Source organism: Epinephelus lanceolatus, chromosome 4 (genome assembly GCF_041903045.1).
Source record: "Epinephelus lanceolatus isolate andai-2023 chromosome 4, ASM4190304v1, whole genome shotgun sequence".
In the NCBI taxonomy this organism is placed as follows: Eukaryota; Metazoa; Chordata; class Actinopteri; order Perciformes; family Serranidae; genus Epinephelus; species Epinephelus lanceolatus.
Genome location: NC_135737.1, coordinates 3,104,392 through 3,129,075, shown reverse-complemented (window position 1 = coordinate 3,129,075; position 24,684 = coordinate 3,104,392). Strand labels below are relative to the sequence as shown.

At 45.0% G+C, this 24,684-nt stretch overlaps 1 protein-coding gene across 1 annotated transcript in view; it reads left to right on the top strand.

Annotated features, from left to right (window-relative positions):
• brip1 (BRCA1 interacting helicase 1) overlaps window positions 1–24,684 on the top strand; it is a 238,687-nt gene that overhangs the window by 96,398 nt on the left and 117,605 nt on the right. The window contains exons 9-13 of the mRNA XM_078166852.1: window positions 2,430–2,629; window positions 2,721–2,853; window positions 17,667–17,827; window positions 23,607–23,784; window positions 24,056–24,196. Of these exons, the coding sequence (XP_078022978.1) occupies window positions 2,430–2,629; window positions 2,721–2,853; window positions 17,667–17,827; window positions 23,607–23,784; window positions 24,056–24,196 (813 nt within the window). The remainder of the gene's footprint in view (window positions 1–2,429; window positions 2,630–2,720; window positions 2,854–17,666; window positions 17,828–23,606; window positions 23,785–24,055; window positions 24,197–24,684) is intronic.

Below are 24,684 nucleotides of genomic sequence, written 5' to 3'. Positions count from 1 at the left end.
ACAGCCACAACAGCCTGGCACCTCCTCCTCATGCTGGTCACCAGCCTGGTCAGACACTGCTGTGGGATGGCATTCCAGTCTTCAACCAGCATTTGTTGCAAGTCAGCCAACGTCTTTAATGGGGTTGAGGTTAGGACTGTTGGCAGGCCATTCCATCCTCTCCACTCACAAGTTCTGGAAGTAGTCTCTGATAAACCCCGCTCTGTGGGGGCGAGCGTTGTCATCTTGGAGGATAGAGTTTAACCGCAGACTGTGGACAGGGTTTCCGCGGGTCATTAAAAAGCATTAAAAGTCATTAAATAGATTTAGCGAAAATTAAGGCCTTAAATGGCATTAAAAAGCATTAAATTCAATGTCCAGAGGCATTAAAAAATTAAATACACTTGATGGAAAAAAACATTGTTATTCACGATTTATTTTGATTATATAAACATTTAATAATTTTGATGGGAAGTATAATGTGATGATTGACAAGCGGAATCCTTGAATTGGCTATTGTTTACGGCCGGTGGCCCGGTGCACGAAGTCACAACACCAGATGCTTGGAATGCAACGTGCTGTGAGGGGAGGGAATATTAGTGGTTGGATGAGGAACTATTCAGAACCTGGTTAAAGCCTGTCGATGGTAAACCTGGAGAGGCATTTTGTACCGCGTGCAAAAAGATCTTCAAACTTTGCACAATGAAATGCGGTGAAATCACACATGCTGTCAGATAGTCACAAGTCGGCGATTAAAGGCAGGCAGCTGTTAACTGTGCCGAATTTCTTTGCCGTGACCAGCAACGCAACTTCTGCTGTCGCCACCACAACTGCAGGTGCTGCTGCTACCACCACCACACCTGCCGCTACAGTGACCGCCTCCAGCCTTTTCAGGTTAGAGTTAGTTTTTCACATCATTCTTCAGGCTGGTTTTGTTATTTTTGAAATGTGCAGATAAATTCTGAGACTGTAAACCGTCTTGTGAGCCATTTCTAATTCACTATTGAGTGACAGTTATATTTACTCTGTAGAGTTTCTCAAATATTCAAGATTAGCTGATGCTTACAATTTTGTCTATATCTATCTATCTATCTATCTATCTATCTATGTAATAAATAAATAAACTATCTGCAGTTGGACATGGGCATTAAATTTGTTTAAAGTGGCATTAAAAAGGGCATTAAAAAGCATTAAATTAGATTTGCTGATACCTGCAGAAACCCTGGCGGAGATATGGAATTGCCACTGGTTGCAGAATTTCATCTTGATATCTCTCTGCATTGAGATTGCCTCCAATGATGACAAGCCTCGTTTTTCCAGTGAGGGAGATGACGCCCCACACCATCACACTGCCTCCACCAAAAGATGTTACTCTATTGGTGCCACAATCAGCAAAACGTTCTCCGTGTCTTCTCCACACTTTGACCCTGTGATCCAACTGCCGGAGGCAGAATCTGGACTCATCGCTGAAAATAAGGTTCCTCCACATGTTCAGGTTCCAGTGCATGTGTTGCCGACACCGGCGTAGACAGGCCTGACGGTGAAGGGCAGTCATGGCAGGCCTCCTGGCAGCCCTATGAGACCGGAGATTGGCTGCATGCAGTCTGTTCCTGATTGTCTGGGCAGAGAGCCGTCGGCCATATGGTCCTGTAAACCTTGACTGCAAATCTGTAGAAGACTGCGGTTCCTAAGTGCTGACAGGATGAGGAAACAGTCTTCTTGGGGTGCTGTCTTCTTGGGGCGCCCACTTCATGGCCTGTCTCTAACTTCCCCCATTATATGGAATTTGGCGTTCAGTTTGCAGATGGTACTACGGCTCACTCCAAATAATGCTGCAACTTGGTTTTGCGGAACACCAGCTTGAAGTTGCCCTATCGCACGGGCCCTATCCAGATCAGTCAAATGTGGCATGCTGATTTTTGGAGCAGACACCAACTGACCACTGTAGCAGAGCCCATGCTCACAGTTGTTGACAATCAGGTGCCAATCTGATCTGAGCCAACCTGACTGTCAGCACCTGGAGGTACCAGAAGCTTAGTTCAAGTGACAAGCGTTTTGGCATTGGCAGAGAAGATTGGGCAAAAAAGCAGAATGCCAGGCGCAGAGAGAGTAATACTTACCAGCTCATTGTGTTGGGTGTAAAAGTTTGCTTTCACTTGCTTCTGCAGGAGCTGCTTCTCTCATCTAATTATCTGATCAGCATGCCCTGTGTTCACGGACCTACAAAAACCTTCGAAATTAGAGAGGAGACACAGAATGATACAAAGGGGCACACACAATTATGGATCATGACAAATATACTATATTATAAAAGTATCAAGGAGTTACACAGTGAGAAATATAAATGATGCATAGAAATTAGGTACTTTGATGCATATGTAACGTTTCGGGATTAACCACTCCTTCTCCTCTCTTCTTCCTCTCTTGCTTTTAATCTACATTTTCACTAGATGGAGATTGACCTGGCAGGCCAGATTGTGGTGCTGGACGAGGCCCACAACATCGAGGACTGTGCTAGGGAGAGTGCTAGCTTTACTTTAGAGGTTAACGATCTGCTGATGTCCAGGGATGAGCTAGATGGCATGGTCAAAATCAACATCAGACGCTCCAAACATGAGCCACTCAGGGACTTCTGCTATAGCCTGATCAAGTTAGTCATTCAGTGACTGAATTTTGCTCATCTGTGGATCTCATAATTTGAATAGATTTTTATTGAGGATGTCTTTTTGTCCACGGTGCAGCTGGATCCAGGAGAGCCAAATCCTGATGTCTGAGCGGGGATATGAGAGTGCTTGTAAAGTCTGGAATGGGATGGATATATTGGACATCTTTCACAACCTGGGCATCACTGCTGGCACCTTTAAAATTCTGAAGGTACATCAAATATCTTTGCTTTACTTGTAGACTTTTGAGGTTTACCATACCTTTACACTGCTATTATTCAGCCCAGTTCAAATGTTCATTCTAAGCCTTAAGCCCTGAGCCTTCCCAGATTTTGACTGATGTCAACTGTTATCAGCAGGGCAGGAATTTCACGAGGGCCACAAGGGCCATGACCCTCGTGCCCTCCTCATTTGGCCCTGTGCCCTTGAAAATAATATCTGCCATAAGGCCACAGTGGCCTTGATGCCCCGCCCGCACTGCCCCAGGTGATTTTGTGGTTTTCTCCTCTGCCTCTTTCCTGTCAACACGGCTTTGATACCTGCCTCTATTGAGAAAAAAATAATGCAATGAAATTCTGGAGTCTTATTGGGCAACATCAAATGAGACGATGCGTACATCAGCAGTGGGGGGTTTGATTCGAGCCTGGCATGAACCGCTCGGACGGGCTGTAACGATAGTTTGACACCAGTCTATCACCGGCCAACCAGGAGACTTCATCAAACGCCCGGGCAGGGATTGGCACCGAGACCCGGTATTAAACAACCCAAGGCAAGTTTAATCAACACCGTAATAACAGTAACCTCTGCCGTTATCGACGTCACTTTTTAAAGTTTCGGTTTCATCATCATTCTGCAGCCTCTCTCCTGCTCTTTGCATGTCACCCCTCACAGCGCACGCACACACACAGACACACAAACTCAACAGCAGAGAGGCCGCGGTGCAGATGAAGGGAATATAACTTCAAGATCACTCTAGTTGACGACAACTACACTTGTTACTGTGAGTAAGTGCAATAAAACTGCTGCCCTCCAAGCCAATAGGCCTACTTTATTAATACATGTGATCAGCATGTAGAAAGCCATATTTCAATCTGCTCTGTCCGCAGTCTCTCATTCTCCGCTATTATGATTCATGATCGTGGTCTACACAAGCACATTGCGCTCCCAAGGATAACAGCAAACTGTTAAAGACAAACTAAATGAATGCTGTCTGTATATAGGCTAACACTTCTGAAGATGTACCTGAGGCAGCCGACCTGCAGACAGTGAGTGTCCTCAGTAGAGGAGGGACAGAGAGGAGGATGAATGACTGATACTGATGTTTGTCTTCATGCTGAGATAACGTGACTTTCTTCACTCAGTATTGTGATGTCAGGAGGAATATTTATATTCCAGTCAGATATTACTGGGTTTTAAATAGTGACTTTGATGTTGTAAACATGACTGTTGATGCCATGGACTGTCTAAAACTATATCCTGTGTAACTGACCTATAAGGAAAGCATCAGGAGGTGAGGTGTGTGCATGTGTGTGTGTGGAGGAGAGGAGAGAGGGAGATGCTGGTAGAGAGATAGTGTGTGTTGTTAGATACTGTTAATGTCAGTTACTGTGCTTCTGTGTATTGATAGCTCTCTTTTAGTCTGTTTCTGCATTATGTTGAGGAGGGCCATGCCTGTGTATATAAATATATATATGTATTCAAAAAAAAGTGGATCGGCTGCTTGCTGCTAAAGACGTGGCCCGTCGACATAATCTGGTTTTGAAATGTGGCCCAGTTGAAATACACTCAACAAAAATATAAACGCAACACTTTTGTTTTTGTTCCCATTTTTCATTAGCTGAACTCAAAGATCTAAAACATTTTCTATATACACAAAAGACCATTTCTCACAAATATTATTCACAAATCTGTCTAAATCTGTGTTAGTGAGCACTTCTCCTTTGCCGAGATAATCCATCCCACCTCACAGGTGTGGCATATCAAGATGCTGATTAGACAGCATGAATATTGCACAGGTGTGCCTTAGGCTGGCCACAATAAAAGGCCACTCTGAAATGTGCAGTTTTGCTTTACTGGGGGGGTCTGGGGGGGGTCAGAAAACCAGTCAGTATCTGGTGTGACCACCATTTGCCTCACGCAGTGCAACACATCTCCTTCGCATAGAGTTGATCAGATTGTTGATTGTGGCCTGTGGAATGTTGGTCCAGTCCTCTTCAATGGCTGTGCGAAGTCGCCTTTGGAGACGGCTTATGGTAGAGAAATGAACATTCAATTCACGGGCAACAGCTCTGGTGGACATTCCTGCAGTCAGCATGCCAATTACACGCTCCCTCAAATCTTGCGACATCTGTGGCATTGTGCTGTGTGATAAAACTGAACATTTTAGAGTGGCCTTTTATTGTGGCCAGCCTAAGGGACACCTGTGCAATAATCATGCTGTCTAATTAGCATCTTGATATGCCACACCTGTGAGGTGGGAAGGATTATCTCGGCAAAGGAGAAGTGCTCACTAACACAGATTTAGACAGATTTGTGAACAATATTTGAGGGAAATGGTCTTTTGTGTATATAGAAAATGTTTTAGATCTTTGAGTTCAGCTACTGAAAAATGGGAGCAAAAACAAAAGTGTTGCGTTTATATTTTTGTTCAGTGTAGTAGCCTAATTGAATAGCCCTGCTGTAGTTTGTTTGTTAGCTATCTAACAACACATCAAAAATAATTGTAAGCTGGTCTTGTTCAGTGAATCAGTTTATCATGTACACTCAAAAAACATTTAGGCCTAATATTTAAGATTGTTTGCTTATAAATACATGAATCTGGTTGTTCTATATTTAAAACACATTGGGCCTCATTCATGAAAATTGAGTAAATCTGTGTGTAGATTTGCACATAAAAGCCTGCTCTACTAAAAACCTACTCTGGATTCAGGAACACAGCGGGAAACTCAGATTTGTGTATGATCATGAATGCCAATCCATCGTAAAGTGACAGCGCGCTCCCGGTAATCAGCAATTAGCATAAATCCCCGCCCATGAATAGCCAGTGACCACCATATAAGGAGGTGTAGGTGCATCCAGTCGACCTGTCAGTCACGGCGCAAAGAAAGAAAGACAGAGAAAGAAAAAAGAATTTTTCCGAAGCGTGAAGTGGACTTTTTTTTATTTTCTTTAGTTAGTAGTGGTGTGACAGGGACAGACAAAGCGAAGGCCTGGAGGGACGTAACAGATGCTGTTAATGTTGTCTCTGTGGCACAAAGAACCATGTCAGAGGTGAAGGGTAAATGGTTTGATATGAAACTGGAGCCAAAGAAACACATAAGCACACACACATAAAAAATACAGCAGCCACAGGAGGAGGAGGCTCACAGTCACAACTATCTGCAGACGAGCGCATCGCTGGCATAATTGGGGAGACCTCTCTGTCAGGAATTATTCCTGACGGAGACAGCAACATGCCTCCACTGGAGTCAACATCAAACCCAGACTGTAAGGTGTTGTATCATAATACATTCTGAAAATCATCATTGATAGCGTAGTGGTCACTAAACAAACAGAAGATTCATTTGTGGGGTTTTGAATGAAGTGGGAACGGGAAACCAGAGATGTTTTGTGCGTAATGGATAAACTCTAAATCAGTGATGGCTGTCGGAATGTAGAGCTATTTAACATTTATTTTAACAAATGATACGGATAACATATAGCCTACAGCAGTTTTGTATGCATTGTCTTCAAATTATTTGAATCTTAATAGCCTAAAGCTCTGTTTAATACAACGTAAATTAAATATTTTTCAAATCAGATTTATTCATTCAAATGATCAAAAAGCCACAAAGTGTTGTCTCAAATAATTCTTTCAGCTGCTCCTGCAGCTCCTGCTGAACCCAGGCACAGAGGCCGAAGAGGCTGTGATCCGGCTGTCCTTACAGATATTTTTATTATCATCATTCAACATGTAGAAAGAACGTGTAATCTATTGAATCGATTTACATAGATAATTCACAATCATAAATCTAATCTGGGTCTTAAACCTGCTAATTGCCAACTAATTTAACTAAATGTGTTATATTTTTAATATTTTGTTATGTTTAGATGACGTGTTTCAAAGGCATCTGTGTATTGTGTACATAACTAAAATTGTAATTTCCAATAGCGACAAGCAATATTTATGTGCTTTACTAAATTTACACAAGCACTACGAGTGGTCAGGAGCAGGAGTAGATTTTGTTAGTAGCTACGAAAAGATCGGAGCTACTAAAATATTGATGAATGCGGACATGCACGTAAATTTCCGTCTGCGAACAATTTACACACAAATTCCTTATGCTCACGTTTCATGAATGAGACCCATTGGTTTTATTAGTGCTATTAAATAAATCACATTATTACTTATTATACTCATTATTATTACTTGAGCTTGTTTTGTTTATTCATTTCACAGATAGTTATACATCCTTAGTCCTTAAATTAAATTCATTATGGACGTGGATCACACTCCTCAGCCTACCCGTTAAGGTCTACTCCAGGGTGCTGGAGAAGAGGGTCCGGTCGATAGTTGAACCTCAGATTGAGGAGGAGCAATGTGGTTTTCGTCCTGGACGCGGAACCGTGGACCAGCTCTTTACCCTTGCCAGGGTGCTGGAGGGGGCATGGGAGTTTGCCCAACCAGTCCACATGTGTTTTGTGGATTTGGAGAAGGCTTACGACCGTGTCCCCAGGGGCATCCTGTGGGGGGTGCTCCGGGAGTATGGGGTTGGTGGCCCCTTGCTAAGGGCCATCCAGTCCCTGTACTGAAGGAGCATGAGTCTGGTTCGCGTGGTTGGCAGTAAGTCGGACCTGTTCCCGGTGAGGGTTGGACTCCGCCAGGGCTGCCCTTTGTCACCGGTTCTGTTCATAACTTTTATGGACAGAATTTCTAGGCGCAGCTGAGTGGTGGAGGGTGTCAGATTCGGTGACGGGAGGATCTCGTCCCTGCTTTTTGCGGATGACGTGGTCCTCCTAGCTCCATCGAACAGTGACCTCCAGCTCTCGCTGGGGCGGTTCGCAGCCGAGTGTGAAGCGGCTGGGATGAGAATCAGCACCTCCAAGTCTGAGGCCATGGTCCTCAGCCGGAAAAGGGTGGATTGCCCACTCCAGGTCAGGGGGGAGGTCCTTCCTCAGGTGGAGGAGTTTAAGTATCTCGGGATCTTGTTCACGAGTGAGGGTAGGATGGAGCGGGAGATTGACAGGCGGATTGGGGCGGCGTCAGCAGTGATGCAGGCGCTTAACCGGTCCGTTGTGGTGAAGAGGGAACTTAGCCAGAAAGCGAAGCTCTCAATTTACCGGTCAATCTACGTTCCAACCCTCACCTATGGTCACGAGCTCTGGGTAGTGACCGAAAGAATGAGATCGCGAGTACAAGCGGCCGAAATGAGTTTCCTCCGCAGGGTGGCTGGGCTCAGCCTTAGGGATAGGGTGAGGAGCTCAGACATCCGGGAGGGACTCGGAGTAGAGCCGCTGCTCCTCCACATCGAGAGGAGCCAGTTGAGGTGGTTCAGGCATCTGGTAAGGATGCCTTCCAGATGCCTCCCTTGGGAGGTGTTTCGGGCATGTCCAACCGGGAGGAGACCTCGGGGCCGCCCCAGAACATGCTGGAGGGACTACATCACCCGGCTGGCATGGGAACGCCTCGGGGTTCCCGCGGAAAAGCTGACAAAGTGGCAGGGGAGAGGACTGTCTGGGCTTCTTTGCTGAGGCTGCTGCCCCCGCGACCCGGACCCGGATAAGCGGAGGACGACGACGACGACGATGGACGTGGACTTAAAATCAGTTTTATTTTATGGCCTTGCTGCCCTGGCTTTTGGCCTTTGTGCCCTCAAAAAATTGACAACGCAATAGGCCAAGTGGCCTTGCCCCTAAAATGATGAAATTCCAGGCCTGGTTATCAGTGTAAATGTCTGAGTGCAGGAGGGTGTATAAGGGCCTAATGGAATAGCTCTCTTTACAGTCATGTTCACTGAACACAGAAATGCCTGGAAATGTTCATTGAATTGATATTTTGTTAATTGTACCCTGATTATAAGCAAAATGGAACAGTTGGACCAAATAAACATATTTGGAAATAACCATCACGCATCATAAGATGATCAAATACATAAAGTGCTGGTTTGTGACATGGGTTTATTGTGCAAAAAAAAATTCTCTTGCCAGCTACATGCCGTTTTTATTATTATTATTATTATTATTATTAGTATTATTATTTTTATGGGCTTTTTGCCTTAAACAGGACAGGAGTCAGAACAGTTCCCAGTGGCTCTCAAGGGACGTCTCCCTGACAATCCCTGCAGCTGACCCTACTGGGGTGTCTGGCCCCATACGTTGTACCTCCTCCGCAGGCACATCCAGTAGCTAGCTTTCTCAGCCTCCTCTACCAGCTCCTTGATGGCCCTTTGCAGGCTTGTGCCTGTTGTCCCAGCAGCCCGGAGAAGCTGGCTGACCGACCTGCTCACGAAGCCCCTGCACCAACTTCCACTGGGTGGATGGATGCTTTCCAGCCTGCCTCTCTGCACTCTGCAGCCAGCTCAGAGTACTTGAGCCACTTAAGCTCATGCGCCGCTGTTATTCCCTCCTCTCAGGGGACAGTCAGCTCAATGATGAGTACCTGCTTGGCAGCTGTGGACCACATCACAACTTCTGGTCTCAGGGTCGTCTGGACGATCTTGTCCGGGAAGACCAGGTGCTTGCCGAGGTCCACACGCATCTCCCAGTCCTTTCCAGGGGTCAGCAGTGATTTTGAATGGCCTGCCACTGGCCTCTGCTGGCTCTCCCCCGGTCGGACGAAGGAAATGCCTGGTGTTCGTTTGCCAGTTAAGGTGTTTGTGGTTACTCTGCATTTCTCTAAGAGCTCAGCCAGCTTCCGCAGGACCTGGTTGTGCCGCCATCTCAGGCACCCCTGTGCCAGTGTCACTTCACATGATGACAGGATGTGCTGTAGGCCTGTCTGTTTTTGCTGCACAGGGGACACTTTTCTTCACCCCCAAACCACTGCGACAGGTTTTGTGGGCAGGGAAGGGTATCGTACACTGCCCTCACTACGAAGCTGAGCCATGCCTGTGGGGTTTGCCAGATGTCTCTCCAGGTTATGGCTCTGTGGATGGTGTCCTCCCACCGAGTCCACGCCCGCTGTTTGCCCTGGGACACAGCCTTGATGAGATAGCGCTCCCGCTCCACCCATGACACCTCTTCCATGATCATGACCTTCTTCTCCTTCCTTGAGGCTTTGGACCAGAATGTGACTGATTCTCCCCAGCCAAACCCAGCCTGGCCTTCCTGCACGCTTCCCATGATCTCTTTATGCTTCAGCCTGCTTATAGTGTTGTCCACCTCCACCTGAGCCCTCCACTTGCAGTCTGTTCGGACATCCACTGCTGCGCCCCTTACAGACTGGTTCCTGGATTCCTTCAGCTCGACGACAAGACAAGCCTCCTCCAACTTGTACCCTGTGCTTATGGCTTTTAGTGGGAGCTGAAGGGTCTTCCTGCCAAAGAGACCTGCGTCTGAGAAGCAGCAAAGGAGGCCTAACCACTTCCTGATGTAGCGGTTGGCGATGCCATCCAGCCTGTTGGTCCAAGTCGATGGAATTTCACACACCTTCAGAGGCCACATCACACGCTAGAACAGTGTGAGTTGGTAGCAACACAGCTTCAGTTTCCCAGGGAGTTGGCTGCTGTTAATCCTTGTCAGGCCGTGGGTCAGCTGCTTCTGCACCACCCTCCCCGTCTGTTTGTCGGAGAGGTCAGAAACATACTCCCTTCCCAGACTTCGGATTGGCTGCTCTGCCAGAAGTGGGATCTTCTCTCCTCCTGCCGTGAACACTGTCCTGTCGCTTCTCACCCCTTTCTTGATCGAGAGACTCTGGGACTTTGCAGGTTTGATCTTCATTCTTGCCCACCCTGTGAGCTCATCTAGGCGCTTGAGGAGCTTTGCTGTACATGGAACTATCTGCAAGATGCTCGTCACATCATCCATGTAACTTCTGAGAGCAGGCGACCACTCCCTGGACGGCAACCTCAGGCCCCTGGCCATCTGCCTTGCTCCGCTGAGGACGATCTCAAATCAACTTCCAGTTGTTGCCACCCTGTGAAGCTTTCCAGGGTGAAGCACATGTGGAAATTGCTAAAGTACTTGGCAATGTTTCTGGTGACAGATGATGGAACGTAAAAGAATTCCAACACAAAGTTGATGAGCTTATGGGGCACTGACCCCATAAGCCCATCGACTTTGTGTACGTGTTGTCCATTAAGAAGTTGGTCATTCTTCTCGCAGGGACTGAGAAGAAAACTTCCCCTTCCACGTTCAGTAAGGCGATGCTCATGAATTGGTTCATGGTGTTGGTATTCTGCTCCTTGGGAATGAATATTGCTACTGCCTGTTGCCATTCAGCTGGGATGGAGTCCTTCTTCTAAGCGTCCCTCATGAACTTCCACAAAATCTTGGCCACTTGTTGGCAGTTCTTATAGAATTTGTAGCATTTTTAAGGAAGCCTGTTCGGCCCAGGTGCTGAGACTGACCTTTCCCTTTTGAGGACCTCTAGGACCTCCACAGCCTTGGTGGGGAGGTGTCAAAGAGGATGCTCTGGGGTGCTGGGCGTGGCACATATCCTGGTGAGCCCAGTGGTGTATTTTTGGCTGCATCTCTGTACTGGTTCTTCACAGCCTCCCACTTTGCTTTTCCTCCAGCACCTCCAGTCGCTGACGGGCATACCTGAAAGGATCCTTGAAGGAATCTCTCCTTTCCTTCTCCTTCTTCTTCCTCCGCCTCCTACTCCGGTCTGCTCGGCATAGCTTCGCCAGCTTCTGTTTGAGCTCATCCCACAGAAGTTTGAGGGCTGCTTTTTCTTCTGGGAGTGCTTTCCTCCAGTTCATGCGTAGCTGGCGTCTGTTGTATAGGAGCTCCTCAATGTGCTTCTCCCTCCGTCCTCTCTGCAGCGGGGCTTGTCCTCTACCTTGCCTCGCAACAATTGCTCCAAGACTCCACTCAGGTCTCAGGACAAAATAAGCCTCCTGGCAAACAGTGAGCAAAAGGCCATCATATTTATATAGCACCTAGGAAGTGTGGCATCCACTGGAACCACACCAAATAATGAAATCAGTGGGGATGGGTGTATTGATTTCTCACATATTCTACGTAATGTCTCAAAGATAGATTGCCAAAAGTTGTATAGCTTGGGATATGACCAAAATATGTGTATCAATGTGGCAGGAGCTTGCTTGCATCGATCACATGTAGGGTCAGTTTCTGTCTTAATCTTAGATAATCTGTCTTTGGTGCAATGAAGACAATACACTATTTTAAACTGAACCACGGTTTGCTTAAGGCATGTTTAGGAGGAGTAAATTCTCTCTATAATTTTTGCCAAACTGCCAAACGAGAAAAAAGGTGCACATTTGAACAGGCTGCCATGGAACATTCATATTTGGTGCACATTTGAACAGGCTGCCGCTCCTGTGAGAATGCTCCCGTCAGCACGGACGCAGACACGTGCATCTTTGGCACGCGGACACGCGCCTTGTCAGTTTCAAGCGGCACCATGCGGCAGCGAGAGCTCCGCTCCTTTAAGTTTAACACGGACAATTAACAACTTTCTCGTTCTCTCTTTTGATGTGTGTGCATGAATGATTAAAGCGAGAAGCCGCCCATGTTTACAGATTGTATATGCGTATTTGTAAGAATTGAGTGTAAAGCTATTTTTCCTTTTGTTTATTTCAGAACCACACACACACACACACACACACACACACACACTACACTTGTGAACCTCCTGCATTGAAAATTAAAGTATCCTCTCAACCCTGATTCTCTGGCCGGAATCATTTACTCCGATAAATCGGTGCAAGTCTACATTTGATGATACATTGAGGCTGCATTGAGGTCACCGTTATACTGTGCTTCAATTTTTCTGCTATAGTTCATTTTTGCCCTAACTATTGCACACTTAACTTCTCTGGAAATGTCTTTCAGCTCATGAGGATTCCCTGTATAGAAGATTTTTTTCTTTTTGTTGAACAGATTTGAGGTCTTCAGTAATCCATGGGTTGTTATTTGAGTACGTAACAACCTTTTTAGTTGGGTTAGCTAATTCCTCACAAAAAGAGATATAGGGGGACACAGTGTCACACAGCTCGTTAATATCCTGGCAAGCGTCAGAGAAACACTCCCAGTCAGTACTAGGGATGGGCAAACGATCAAAATTCAGTATTCGATCATCAAAAAAATTAACGATCAATTATTGATGAATTGATATGTGAGTATTTCAAAAGAGAGAAAACAAAAGAGTACAGTGCAGACTGTCACCGCAAGAGAGCGCAGCTGCCCCAGTTTTGAGCCCCCAGGCCAAAGAGGAAGAATGGCGCGCATGCGCAGTTCACCCCTGGGTGTTTACAACTGTTGCCAGCCAGTGGTTACAGGCTTCAGTTTTCAGCGAAACCCGTCTTTCAATGGCGTAGTGTTTTCAAAGGCCTCAAGGGAAGCTGCCGAGGCTTTGGAGGGCCATGAGAGCCTCCGTCTGTTTATGTTTTCTTTGCCTGGAATAGGTCCGGCGGGGGATCTTCTAGGCACGGCGGCTTGCCGGGCCTGTAGCTTTGTAGGGGAAACACTGCGACTATCGAGCAAAATTATTTGTGATCGATCAAAATCCTTAACAATCAATCATTGATAATTGAAAATTGATGCCCATCCCTAGTCGGTGCAGTCAAAACATGCTTGCAAAAATGAGACACTATCGTTATCGTTAGTCTTAACCTCCTTCTCTGTACATTTAAGACGCCTGAAGGTGGGCTATACACAGGCATCAGGTCCACACTATTGTGGAACAAAGCACCGAGGGAAAGCATCGGTATGGACTTAAAAGCATCGTGCACCTATCCGTAACACAGGTCAATCATTGAGTTTTTTTGTGTGGTGGCGCAAGATACAGTACAGGCCAAAAGTTTGGACACACCTTCTCATTCAATGCGTTTTCTTTATTTTCATGACTATTTACATTGTAGATTCTCACTGAAGGCATCAAAACTATGAATGAACACATGTGGAGTTATGTACTTAACAAAAAAGGTGAAATAACTGAAAACATGTTTTATATTCTAGTTTCTTCAAAATAACCACCCTTTGCTCTGATTACTGCTTTGCACACTCTTGGCATTCTCTCCATGAGCTTCAAGAGGTAGTCACCTGAAATGGTTTTCCAACAGTCTTGAAGGAGTTCCCAGAGGTGTTTAGCACTTGTTGGCCCCTTTGCCTTCACTCTGCGGTCCAGCTCACCCCAAACCATCTGGATTGGGTTCAGGTCCGGTGACTGTGGAGGCCAGGTCATCTGCCGCAGCACTCCATCACTCTCCTTCTTGGTCAAATAGCCCTTACACAGCCTGGAGGTGTGTTTGGGGTCATTGTCCTGTTGAAAAATAAATGATCGTCCAACTAAACGCAAACCGGATGGGATGGCATGTCGCTGCAGGATGCTGTGGTAGCCATGCTGGTTCAGTGTGCCTTCAATTTTGAATAAATCCCCAACAGTGTCACCAGCAAAACACCCCCACACCATCACACCTCCTCCTCCATGCTTCACAGTGGGAACCAGGCATGTGGAATCCATCCGTTCACCTTTTCTGCGTCTCACAAAGACACGGCGGTTGGAACCAAAGATCTCAAATTTGGACTCATCAGACCAAAGCACAGATTTCCACTGGTCTAATGTCCATTCCTTGTGTTTCTTGGCCCAAACAAATCTCTTCTGCTTGTTGCCTCTCCTTAGCAGTGGTTTCCTAGCAGCTATTTAACCATGAAGGCCTGATTGGCGCAGTCTCCTCTTAACAGTTGTTCTAGAGATGGGTCTGCTGCTAGAACTCTGTGTGGCATTCATCTGGTCTCTGATCTGAGCTGCTGTTAACTTGCCATTTCTGAGGCTGGTGACTCGGATGAACTTATCCTCAGAAGCAGAGGTGACTCTTGGTCTTCCTTTCCTGGGTCGGTCCTCATGTGTGCCAGTTTTGTTGTAGCGCTTGATGGTTTTTGCGACTCCACTTGGGGACACATTTAAAGTTTTTGCAATTTTCCGGACTGACTGACCTTCATTTCTTAAAGTAATGATGGCCACTGGTTTTTCTTTAGTTAGCTGATTGGTTCTTGCCATAATATGAATTTTAACAGTTGTCCGATAGGGCTGTCGGCTGTGTATTAACCTGACTTCTGCACAACACAACTGATGGTCCCAACCCCATTGATAAAGCAAGAAATTCCACTAATTAACCCTGATAAGGCACACCTGTGAAGTGGAAACCATTTCAGGTGACTACCTCTTGAAGCTCATGGAGAGAATGCCAAGAGTGTGCAAAGCAGTAATCAGAGCAAAGGGTGGCTATTTTGAAGAAACTAGAATATAAAACATGTTTTCAGTTATTTCACCTTTTTTTGTTAAGTACATAACTCCACGTGTTCATTCATAGTTTTGATGCCTTCAGTGAGAATCTACAATGTAAATAGTCATGAAAATAAAGAAAACGCATTGAATGAGAAGGTGTGTCCAAACTTTTGGCCTGTACTGTACATATTGTTCATACATCCTCAGGGTTTTACTCAAGGTTCATCGATTAAAATCACCAAGAATAAACTTTGGAGCATCAGGGCAGATAGCGTCCAGTCTGTGGGTTAGTCAGCAATCAGCTGAGCAGCGGCTGACACGTTAGCCCACGAATGAATGTAAACAATAGTAAAAAACAGCTGCTGGAACTCTCGAGGCAGATAGTATGGACAGAGAGAGATTGAAAGGAGTTCAGTATCACGAGACCATATCCTCTCTCGCACAATAGCAGTGTTACAGTATCTCTGGTTAATGTAGAAGCAGACTCCCCCTCCTTGTGATTTTCCTGTGATCTCCGGTGAGCGGTCCAACTGAAGCGGGCTACCAAACCCGCTGAGTGATAAGTCCTCATCACGGTCCGAGTCAGAGAGCCACGTTTCAGTAAAAGCAAGAAGACACGTTTCCTTAACTTCTGTCTTGATTCTAGCCCATTCTTCCAGCGTTGTCTATCGACCGAACATTGGATAGCAGGACAGTAAGCAGTGGAGGAAGCCTGCGCTGATTGTCAAGGCTCATGGTTTTGAGCCTCCGACGTATTCCTCCTCTTTTCCCCCTTTGTCGTCGGGAAGGCTTGTGATCTGGACAGCGCTGTACATGCAGCTCCTCCGGAATGTTCGTGGGGACTTCTCCTTTGGCCATGCATAATGATAGGACAAACTCACGAGTGAGTGTAACTTGGCTGAGATGGCTTCCAGAGTTGCCATGAAGTCCCTCCACTCCAACGCAGAGGACGTTAAGATAAACCATAATAACATATAGAAGCACCATCAATTGTGACAGTATCCCCATGGTTTGCATGCTTATTCTTACTTGGCTGACACCTCAAACTGTGCTCCACATATGTAAAAAAAAAAAACAACATAGGCCTGGCCTGTTGGCCTGGGCCAACAGCTGTGAGTCACACATGGAGAAGTGCCCCGGAAGAGATCAGAGATAGAGATCAGAAAGCGCACGTATTCCGCTTCTTGACCAGATATCCAAAGCCTCGTCCATCACTGATGTGGTGAACATGTGGTGATATCTTGTTACAGGTGCAGAATAAGAGAGGTCAGTGAGATTGAAAGACTGTCTAAACTGATACCAGGTTTTACGTGAGTGGATAACCACTGGATTAGAAGTGAAAGTTGAGATAGGCTGATCTAATGGTATTTGGGGTTGATCATTAGCCTTACAGAGAGCTTTATGGTCATGTGTAACCCAAATACCTGGATATCTGAATTTTTTGAGGCTGATTTTCAAGGGAGCAGACCCAAAATGCAGAGGTAGTGGGCATGAGTTCACTTTTCTGAAGGTAAACTCCATAGCCAGATAATTTTCCAGACTTTGCAAGTAAAGTCAGTAAATCGGGAAAACCTGAGAGGGTGTCTGTTTGAATAATAACATGTCGTCTCCGTAAAGCGAAACTTCATGTTCTGAACCTGCCCAGTGAATACCCTTGATAGAAGAGCTCTGGCTCTGTAACGATTCTTTATAAATCCTGTCTGATTGGGTGCAATGATAAAGGGGGTAATCTTTTCAAAGTGGTGTGCCAACATTTTAGCAAGAATTTTGGCATCTGTATTCAACAGCGAGGCAGGGCGAAATGGACTGCAATTGAAAGGGTTTTTATCCATTTTAAATAAAAGAGAAATAACTGCTTTACGCATGGTTGGAGGTAAGGAATTTGAGGTATAATACTCTTCAAATATCAACAGTAACAAAGGGGAAAGTAGATTAGATTTTTTCTTTTAATTCAGCTAGGAAACCATCTGGCCCTGGAGATTTGCCACTCTGCATGGTTCTGATTGCCGAGTGTTTGCCCAGCCTTTTCCCCGTGTTCATAGTAGCTATGTTTTGATTTGGAAATAAGGTATTCAGCCTGTCAAGTAGACAAGAGATCAAACTCTGTCTGTAATGACAAATGTTTTTTAATTATATCTGCATTTGGGGAGTGACTACACGTCTAATTCTAGTATCTCATCTGTCAATTTTTAAAATGTTAAGAGACAACCTTTTTGTTATTTGTGCAATTTAAAATTGTTTGGCCCCTTAAATATGCCTTTGATGACTCCCATACAATATATGGTGACATCTCTGGTGTTTTCACCTACAACGTTTTGGTCATGGACCTTCATCAGGTAGATAGAGATCATCTACCTGATGAAGGTCCATGACCGAAACATTGTAGTCTATTAAATTCAAACTTTTTCTGCAAGTGCAGACAGTGTGCGGGTGTTGTTCTTTTTGATTCATTGTTTGCCCCACCTACGCACCTCTCTAAGACTGTTTTGGTGTGCACAGGACTTTTTTGACTTTTGAAAAAATGTATATCTAAAATGTAAATATGTGCTTCATGTTCTTATTTTGGTAATTATTTGTAATTATCCACAACATTGTTTTTTTCTCACATATTCCACTGTGTTTCCATGTGACAGCAAAACCTGGCAGCAGTGTTGGAGAAAGAGGAGCATGTTGGTGTTATCAATGGTAAAGAGGATGTCGTTGAGGTACCAACCATCAGCTCAGCTTCCTCCACTGTCCTCAAAAACCTCTTCATGGTGCTGGGCTTCATCCTTTCCTCTGAAGACACCTGCAGGTCAGACACAACAAAGATGTCAACTAGACGTCTTAAGCACTATTCGGACAGGATTAGTTTTACCTGGGCACGTGGGGTAATGTCACTTTACCACAGGACGTCAGTAATATTAATGGCCGATTTGCACGAGATAAGAAATATCAGTACTATAATAACTACTATAACTATAATATCAGTAACTACCACAAGTGGGAGGGGTAAATCCATTCACGCACCGCCGTCCCCTCCTGCCGTCATGTGCGTATGATAGGACTGTCAAAAGCACTATGAAATTGAGTTCGAATATTTTCGACTTAATTTAGTAGAGTTTGAATAATAATAGAATTTATTATTAGGGCCCGAGCGATGACGAAGTCGTCCGAGGACCCTATTGAAATCGCGCTGTTTATTGTTATTATTAGGGCCCTAGCGACGACAAAGTCGTCCGTGGAGGACCCTATTGAAATCGTGCTGTTTCTTAGGGCCCGAGCGACGACGAAGTCATCCGTGAGGACCCTATTGTAATCGTGCTGTTTATTAGGGCCCGAGCAATGACGAAGTCGTCCGTGAGGACCCTATTGTAATCGCGCTGTTTATTAGGGCCCGAGCGACGACGAAGTCGTCCACGGAGGACCCTATTGAAATCGCGCTGTTTATTATTATTAGGGCCCGAGCGACGACAAAGTTGTCTGAGGACCCTATTGAAATCGCGCTGTTTATTATTATTAGGGCCCGAGCGACGACAAAGTCATCCGAGGACCCTATTGAAATCACGCTGTTTATTATTATTAGGGCCTGAGCGACGACAAAGTTGTCTGAGGACCCTATTGAAATCGCGCTGTTTATTATTATTATTAGGGCCTGAGCAACGACGAAGTTGTCCGTAGGACCCTATTGTAATCATGCTGTTTATTAGGGGGCCAAGCCCGAGGGGCCGAGGGAGCGCGTATGCAAGCAGATGTGTTTCTGAGGACCAGCGGTGCTCGGAACCCCATTGTTTTTGTAAAGATTTTTATTTTTATTCTTCCGTAGGTAAAAGTGGTGCTGCAGGCTAAACCGTGCAAGGGAGGGCGGTGCAATTTGGAGGGGTGGTCCAGACCCCTGCACGTACCTCAGATGCAAAAAACTATGTATATCTGCCTGCAGGGGGCGCTATAACCTAGGCCAATGCATTTTTGCCTATAGCTCCCACACCGTATGTCCCACATTCAAAAATCTTGTATCCCCAGCTTCCCTGAATAGAGCTGAATCACTTTGCCATAGGCCACGCCCACTTGAGCCAAGGAATTTTTTTCGCAAAATCGCGAAAACTGGAAAACCTACTTTTTCGAATTTCTCCTTGGGATTTTGTCCAATCTGCGTGAAACTTTACATATACACTCTTCTACTGGACCTGATCTGAAGTTATCAAAAGAATTTTATTCGGTCAAAAAATGCGCAAATTATTAACAAACAAACTTCTATAGCTAGCTATAAAAATGCAAACTGTTGGATATCTCGGTCAAACTAAATGCTATTAACACCAAATTTGAGATCATTGGTTGGCATAAGACTGTGAGGGTATGAGCCGAATTTGGCGAATTTTGGCAACTAGGGGGCGCGATAAATATGGTAAGTTTATATCTCTTGAACGGCTGTACCGATTTCTACGAAATTCGGTTGGTATGATGTAGGGCCAATTCTGAGGTCATATCTTGAAGGTGGTCATGACTGGTCAATGTGGGCATGGCTTATTACAAGATAAACAACAAACATTAATGTCAGCCAAACTATTATGCTGAGGGCTTTGAAATTTTAAGGGTACATATAGAATAGGTCACAGATCTTCCGTACCAAAAATTGCACATGTACTCTACTAGGTGGCGCTATAACGGATGCAAACGCGTTTTCGCCTGCAACTTACACATTTTAAATGACACTTTCACAAACATTATATCCATGTGTTCCCTGGATAGAGCTGGGTTTTCTGACACAGGCCCCGCCCACTTCTGCTGCACATTCTCTTTACTAATTCGCCACATGTCCAAAACCTACTTTTTCGAACTCTTCCTACATTTTAAGTGCCACCTGCCTGAAACTTTGCACGTAGAATCTCCAGATGTGTCTGATGAAAAGTTATCAAAAGAATTTTGGCACTCCAAAAAATGCGCTTGTTACAACCAAACAATCTTTTTTGCTAGCTAAAAAACACACATTGTTTCATATTTCGCTCAAAGTAGATGCTTTCAACATCAAACTTAAGTCACTCGTTCCCGAGGTCATCCAGAAGCTTTGTGCCAAATTCATCGCAAATCGGTCTATAGGTGGAGCTATAACGGATGCAAAGGCAGTTTTGCCTGTAACTTCCACATTTTAAATTACACATTCATAAACATGCGCTCGCCCAGAGCCCGTCGTCCTTCGGGGACAACTTCCATGGGCTCTGTGGGACGCGGGGACCGAGTCGCACGGGGGGGCTTGGCCCCCGTTCATAACTGCTTGCAGTTCTAGTTATTATTATTAGGGCCCGAGCACCTAGCGGTGCGAGGACCCTATTGAAATGCAAGGATTTTTTATTATTAGGGCCTGAGCGACGACGAAGTCATCCGAGGACCCTATTGAAATCGTGCTGTTTATTATTATTATTATTATTATTCTTGCGACATTTCGTGCCCCAATTTCGCCCCTTTCCCAAATTTCAAAATGCTTCTAACTTTCCACATTCGTCCGGCCGCATCCGAAATTCGATATTTTTGGGTGGTTGCACATGGTCGACGCGAAATGCCGAAATAGCGCCCCCTACAAATTTTCAAAATACCCTCTCCATTGGGGTTAGTTTGTCGTAGGCAAACGAAATTTGGTACACACATGCATCATACCGAGACACACAAAAAAGTCTCCTGACGTCATGGTAAAATCCCAACAGGAAGTCGGCCATTTTGTTTTGAATTTTTTCATTACGGCGATTTCCACAACTTAACTTTGAACGAACTCCTCCTAGGGATTTTGTCCGATCGACTTCAAAGTTGGTACAGATCATCCTGAGAACATGCTGATCAAAAGTTATTAAAAGCTTTTCTCTATGTCAAAGGGCGTGGCCGCTAGGGCGTGACAAATTTTGGCGACTTTTCATTTTCTTGCCATCGAATTTGGAACGGCTCTCCCGCCCACATACTTGATCTCAGCAGCTTCAAACTTGCTGGACATGATGATGGCTCTGCCCCGAACGCCCCGATATGTTAATATCCCACCTTACTCATAGCGCCCCCCGGTGGTAACAGGAAGTTACCAGTTTTTACTTTAACATGTACTAATGCCACAAACTTGAGCGTATCAACTTCATTCCACTTCTAATGCATGCAGAACAAGTTGGTGAAGCTACCTTATGAACGCTGTAAAGCTTCGTCTAATGGTGTCCATGTGCCGGCGTGGTGACTATCGATCCCTCGCTACCAAATACGTTTGGCTTTTTGATGGCTTCAGCAACCTTGTTTCCTCATGAAAATGGATACACAGGTCAAGAATGGCAAGCTCTTACATGTGACAGGGGCGTTGCCCATGGGGGGGACAAAATGCCTCTATAGCGCCCCCTTGAAATTTTCAAAAACCCCTCCCCATAGGGTTTTTTTTTGGAGTAGGAACATGAAAATTGGTACACATGTGTATGTTGTCCAGACGCACATAAAAGTCTCTTGCACCAATGGTCTACTCCAAACAGGAAGTCAGCCATTTTGATTTTGACTTGTCATTTTGGTGTGATTTCCACGTTGTATTTTAACAAACTAGTCCTAGGGATTTCATCCAATTGACTTCAAATTTTTTACAGATCATCCAGAGACCATGCTGATCAAAAGTTATTAAAAGCTTTTCTCTATGTCAAGGTGTGTGGTTGCTATGGTGCCTCCCTCGCCACCAAATACGTTTGGCTTTTTGATGGCTTCAGCGACCTCATATCCTCATGAAAATTGACACACAGGTCAAGAATGGCAAGTTCTTGCATCTGATAGGGGCGTCGCCCATGGGGGGGGGACAAAATGCCTCTATAGCGCTCCCTTGAAATTTTCAAAAAACCCTCCCCATAGGGTTTTTTTTGGAGTAGGAACATGAAAATTGGTACACATGTGTATGTTGTCCAGACGCACATAAAAGTCTCTGGCACCAGTGGTCTACTCCAAACAGGAAGTCGGCCATTTTGATTTTGACTTTTGGCGTGATTTCTACATGTTGTATTTTAACGAACTAGTCCTAGGGATTTCATCCAATCGACTTCAAATTTTTTACAGATCATCCAGAGACCATGCTGATCAAAAGTTGTTCTCTGCATGTCTGTAGGTCAAAGGGCATGGCTGCTATGGCGCTGCCATTTTTGATCCATCGCCATGCATATTCAAGCAGCTCTCTCTCCCACATACTTCATCCAAACTGCTTCAAAATTTCTGTACATGACGCCTACATCAACGCCTCCACATGCTCGTAGGCAATCTCGCTCATGGCACCCCCTTGTGGAAACAGGAAATGCCATCTTTTACACTGACAAAGACCAACCTCAAGCTCCTGACCTGATCAACTACATTTTGTGGCCATATGACGATCAAGTTGATGAATCTCCACAGTGACACACGTGTCCTGTCATGTTGCAGGCTGCCGCGGCCATGACTTTTCATCCTTCGCCACGGAACATCAACTTGGTATAAATTCTTCATGCATTGTCCGATTTGCTCGAAATTGATGGTGCAATATGAACGTGACACTCGGATGAAAACACCCGTTCTGACCTCAATATAGTGCCAGGTATGACCAACTTCTGCCTCACTGTCTGAGCCATGTTTGGATACTTCAGTGCGTAGTTTTCCACCACAAGAGTGGGTCCTGGTCGGCTTGTAGTGGTGTCTCATTCTGGTAACGTTTCATCTCTTCTTCAAAAAGGGTAGGCAGGGAGGCAGCAGGTGCACCACTCTCCCTGTATGTCTCCCCGAACAGGTCACACATTGCGGACAGCGCAGTGGGTGGTGTTGGCGCAGTGGGCTCCTCCATCGGCACCTCTCCCTCCCTCGCTGCGTCCCTCTTTGGCCCGGCTTGTGCGCGAGCCATCTCCGCCCGAACGGGATTCGCCATGATATACAACATTATTGATAGTATTAATTAATTATTAATGATATTCAAATTATCAAATTTAGGTTCGAACTTATAAAAAAAAAATATATTCGAATATATTTCTAACTTCGATTTTTTTTTTTTTGGACAGCCCTAACACACATATTTACTGCTGTTCTATTCACACGGGATTAGTATTACCTGAGGTAATTTTCCGGGACCCTGTTACAGAAGGTCAAAGTCGCGGTAATCTTTACTGATATCGTGTGGTAATGATTACTGACATGGCACATTCGGACGGGACTAAAATCTCTGATAATAATTACTTTACCCCATGTCCCTATGTAAAACTAATCCCGTCCAAATAGGGCTTAAGTCATGCCAATGCCTCAGATGAACTGTTGTGCAGGGTATAGAATTAAACGATTGTCTCACACATATTTACTGCTGGTCTATTCACACGGGATTAGTATTACCTGAGGTAATTGTCCGGGACCCTTTTACAGAAGGTCAAAGTCGCGGTAATCTTTACTGATATCGTGCGGTAATGATTACTGACATGGCACATTCGGACGGGACTAAAATCTCTGGTAATAATTACTTTACCCCATGTCCCTATGTAAAACTAATCCCGTCCAAATAGCGCTTAAGTCATGCCAATGCCTCAGATGAACTGTTGTGCAGAGTATAGAATTAAACGATTGCTCAGTCGTCTGTGTGTTTGTAGGTTTGCTGAAGACTACCGCATTGCTCTCCAGAAGAGTTATGCTTGGACGAACCAGGCACCACCAGATGTCCCTGATGCCCAGGGCTTTATCGTTCGGTCACACCGTAGACAGCGCCAAAGCATCAGAGTCAAGACAGAAGTACTGACACTCAGCTTCTGGTGCCTCAACCCTGCTGTGGTGAGAGTTTAGAGATGGCACATCCTGTCATGTAGGCTGTAATGATACATAACTAAAATCTATATAAACATAATTAATGTATGACTTATTATGGTCTGTAATAAATGTTAACTGCCAGGTGCTGGTAAAATGTGTCACAACAATTAAAAAAGACTTAAGATTTTTCCAGCTCTAAAACCTCAACTGCACCCTTAATATGATTTGACTGTAGCATAAATTACATCTTAAAAACCCATTGGAGGTTCATTAAGTCTGTGTTTGTGTCTCCCAGGCTTTCTCTGACATGAGTAGGTCGGTGCACAGCATTGTGCTGACATCAGGAACCCTGTCACCCATGGGCTCCTTCTCCTCTGAACTTGGGGTGAAATTCTCTATCCAGCTGGAGGCCAATCATGTTATCAACAAATCTCAGGTCAGTAGCTTTACTCAGATTACTTAGCCTCTGGCAATGATGCAGCATATGCATTTTGTTGCTCCTCTGACTGTATACTGTATAAGGGGATATTTATTCCTGGTTATCAGATTTAATAATAAAGGCCAAGACAAACCAAACAACTTCAGAGAGCTAGCAGCAATGAAGGCCCCCTGCTGTGTCACCCAATATTGCTGTGTCTGTGCCAGAAAGTTGCACATAAACACACCACAAAGACTACAGCCGTCATTCAGAAAGGCTTACTAAGCCAGTTAGCACATTAACAACACAATCCAATGTTGAAAGAACAGAGCATAAGAGGAAAGAAAAAAAAAAAAAAAGAAGCAGAGGGGGCCAGACAAGGAGCAATGCTGCAGGACACACCACACGGACTAGGGCGACACACTTTCAACAACAGCGTACACACAGAAAGTGGCATACACCACTTTTTAACACAAACTTTGGGATTTATAAAAGTCAAACTTGAC